Source organism: Eurytemora carolleeae, unplaced genomic scaffold, assembly GCF_000591075.1.
Source record: "Eurytemora carolleeae unplaced genomic scaffold, Eaff_2.0 scaffold2998, whole genome shotgun sequence".
Taxonomy (NCBI): Eukaryota; Metazoa; Arthropoda; class Copepoda; order Calanoida; family Temoridae; genus Eurytemora; species Eurytemora carolleeae.
This window is the reverse complement of record NW_019398883.1, coordinates 437-2,985: the sequence shown is the minus strand read 5'-3', so window position 1 is coordinate 2,985 and position 2,549 is coordinate 437. Positions and strand designations below refer to the sequence as shown.

The following is a 2,549-nucleotide window of genomic DNA, read 5'->3' as shown; positions in this document are numbered from 1 at the left end:
AAAAAAACGGGAAACGAATCAAATGTAAATATAGCGGAAACCGACCCAAAATATTCGGAAATCCCTCAACACTTTTTAGTTTTTGAGGGATTTCCGATAATTCTTGAAAAAAGAAGGAAACGGACCCAAACTCACTTTTGGGTCCGTTTCCGTGTTGAGGCGTTTCCGTGTTGAGGCGTTTCCATAGCACCACGTCGACACCATATATCCCAATGAATCAAGTCCAGTACCAAAAAAGTAAATATATAGTTTTAAATGTTATGCTAAAAGTTTAACTTCTTTAAATTCAACAACTCTTTATTTATTTTCTTTGTTATCTGTGCCTGATTTGTTGATTCCAGTTCATGCTCAATTTTTGTCCAAATTTTCTTCCAGAAGAGAATAAATTTGGCGAAGATATTATTTGGATGACATCTTTGTTTGAATTGTAAGCTCTAAGTGTATCCTTAAAAATTATGAAAATTAAGGGATGTTTTCAGGTTTTTATGAAACATTTAACATCAACTGCCAATTTTTGCATTTACTCTCCTAGCACATTAAAATTCAACCCCCCAACCTCTTCCTGATTGATAGTAACTTTTAGAAAATATAAACCTCTTATCCCAAGATTTGTACAACAAAAAATGAGACTCATGCAACACCATCGTTTCTAAACAGATTTTTTGGGTCCCCAGGACATGATTGGATTGTTATGATCAAATTTAGGAATTTTTCTACTATGAGAGTTTTGTGTTGTCTGGGTTTTTATATTGATCTACCAGGGGTTGTAATCTGGCAGCACATTCATCCAGCCACGCTTCATTCATACTGAACAGAGGGTTGACAAGATTCCCGATGCCGGCCTAAGGGGTTTTTAGGCCAGAGAATAATAGAGTGCAGGAAATATTGTGATATATTGGAATGAAGCCCGGTTGCCATACTGATAGGAAACATCAAACTCATTGCTACCTAACATCTCTAGGCCCGGATCGGATACCCCCAGCTGGCAACCATAGACTCTCCCTACTTTTCCACCATTCCTCTTTTTATCATCATTCACTTGGATCAATTTACTTAAAGCTTCTTTCTAGTTGAGTAGAAAGCACGAACCCTTTAGCTCTGAGAATTGCTGACAGCCGCCCCTCTGTCCTCCTACTTCCGTCAGGTGGTTGTAACTGCTTAACCAGATGTCGGCTTCAGATGTTTTTGAAACAACAGGCTTGTGTGGAATACGGCAATCGAACCCTTAAAAACCAGTCTGGACACCAATCCAATTACTGGCTGTAGTGTGCTTAACCTCAGTGATCTAATGAGAACTGAGCTGGGAACTTTAGAATATTGGATATCAGAATTAATGCTTGATCCACTCTTTTTCTTAATCTCCAGATTAAATATTCCTTGTTCTCCTCATAAATTTAATCTCCAGATTAATTAACATATCAGGATTAAGGATATCACATTCTAAAGTTTTCAGCTCTGGTGTCACGCACTCTCCAACCCACCCCACATAACACCATTTCCACTCATAACCCAACATTCAGGATAAATGTTAAAATACAAAATATTTTTTAAAATATTTTTTTACATACCTCAACTCTTAACAGATGTTTATTAATTGTGTCTGTTGACAGCTGTGTCACTGAAAAATTGGCTATTACATTTAACTGTTAAAATCTGGACAAAAGTGAGGAAATATAAAAAATGCATGCAATTAAAAGTATTTCTAAAATTTATGAGGCTGTGGTGCCTGTATTTAGTTTTGTGTCTATTTACTGTGAATATGTCTTTAGTTTTATTACCTAAATCCACATTAAGACTATCAGGCACTTCGGTGATTGGAATTTCATCCTATTAAACAATAAGCATTATCATTCACAATAAACATGTAACTGTAAACTTCCTTTACATGTCGCAGAAAATTTTTTAAATAGAATGTTGTTCCCCAAATTTTGCCTCTTACAAATACTACGTCATTGTCATAAGGTCTATCTAAAATCTTTATGTAATTTGTCATTGTCATAAGGTCTATATAAAATCTTCATGTAATAAAGTTTTATTCTTTGATTTAATATTTAATATAATGACTAAGAAAAATAAAAGGCTTAAAACTTTGTTACAAAAAATAACTCGTTTTTCCTTATAACCTTACAAATTTTTTTTGACTATTTTCTATCTTTAAAATTCAACCTGTAAATGAGCTATTTCTGTATGGACGAGTGATGGGGGTTTAGCAACCTCCAATTGCAGCACTGTGGCACAGGGCAGAGACACATCATATACCATATCTTGCATATTGTTCTCATCTTCTAATCTTTTATTATCTTCATCTATAATAACAATCTCCTCTGAATCACTTTCTCCTATAAAATTAACTAAAAAGAATCGTGGAAATGTCCTATTTAATTTAAGTGTGAGGGTGGCTTGCTTTCATTTCTGGTTTAAATCTTTCAAATTTTTGGCTGCACGCCTAATTATTAATCAAAATTCCTAAAATAAAATAAAATTGAATTTTAATGACCTGTATTAACCTTAACAAATTGAAAATAATTCAACTATGGCTTAATGCATAT

The 2,549-nt window shown here is 34.0% G+C and overlaps 1 protein-coding gene across 1 annotated transcript; it reads right to left on the bottom strand.

The window, feature by feature from the left end:
• Positions 1 to 141: 141 nt before the first annotated feature.
• Positions 142 to 2,339, bottom strand: LOC111717667 (uncharacterized; the record flags this gene model as incomplete). The annotated part of the gene is made up of 4 exons (XM_023493159.1): positions 142 to 445; positions 1,569 to 1,618; positions 1,779 to 1,827; positions 2,167 to 2,339. Coding segments are annotated over 4 exons (404 nt in total), but the record flags the coding sequence as incomplete, so codon positions are not given.
• Between the last annotated feature and the right edge of the window lie 210 nt (positions 2,340 to 2,549).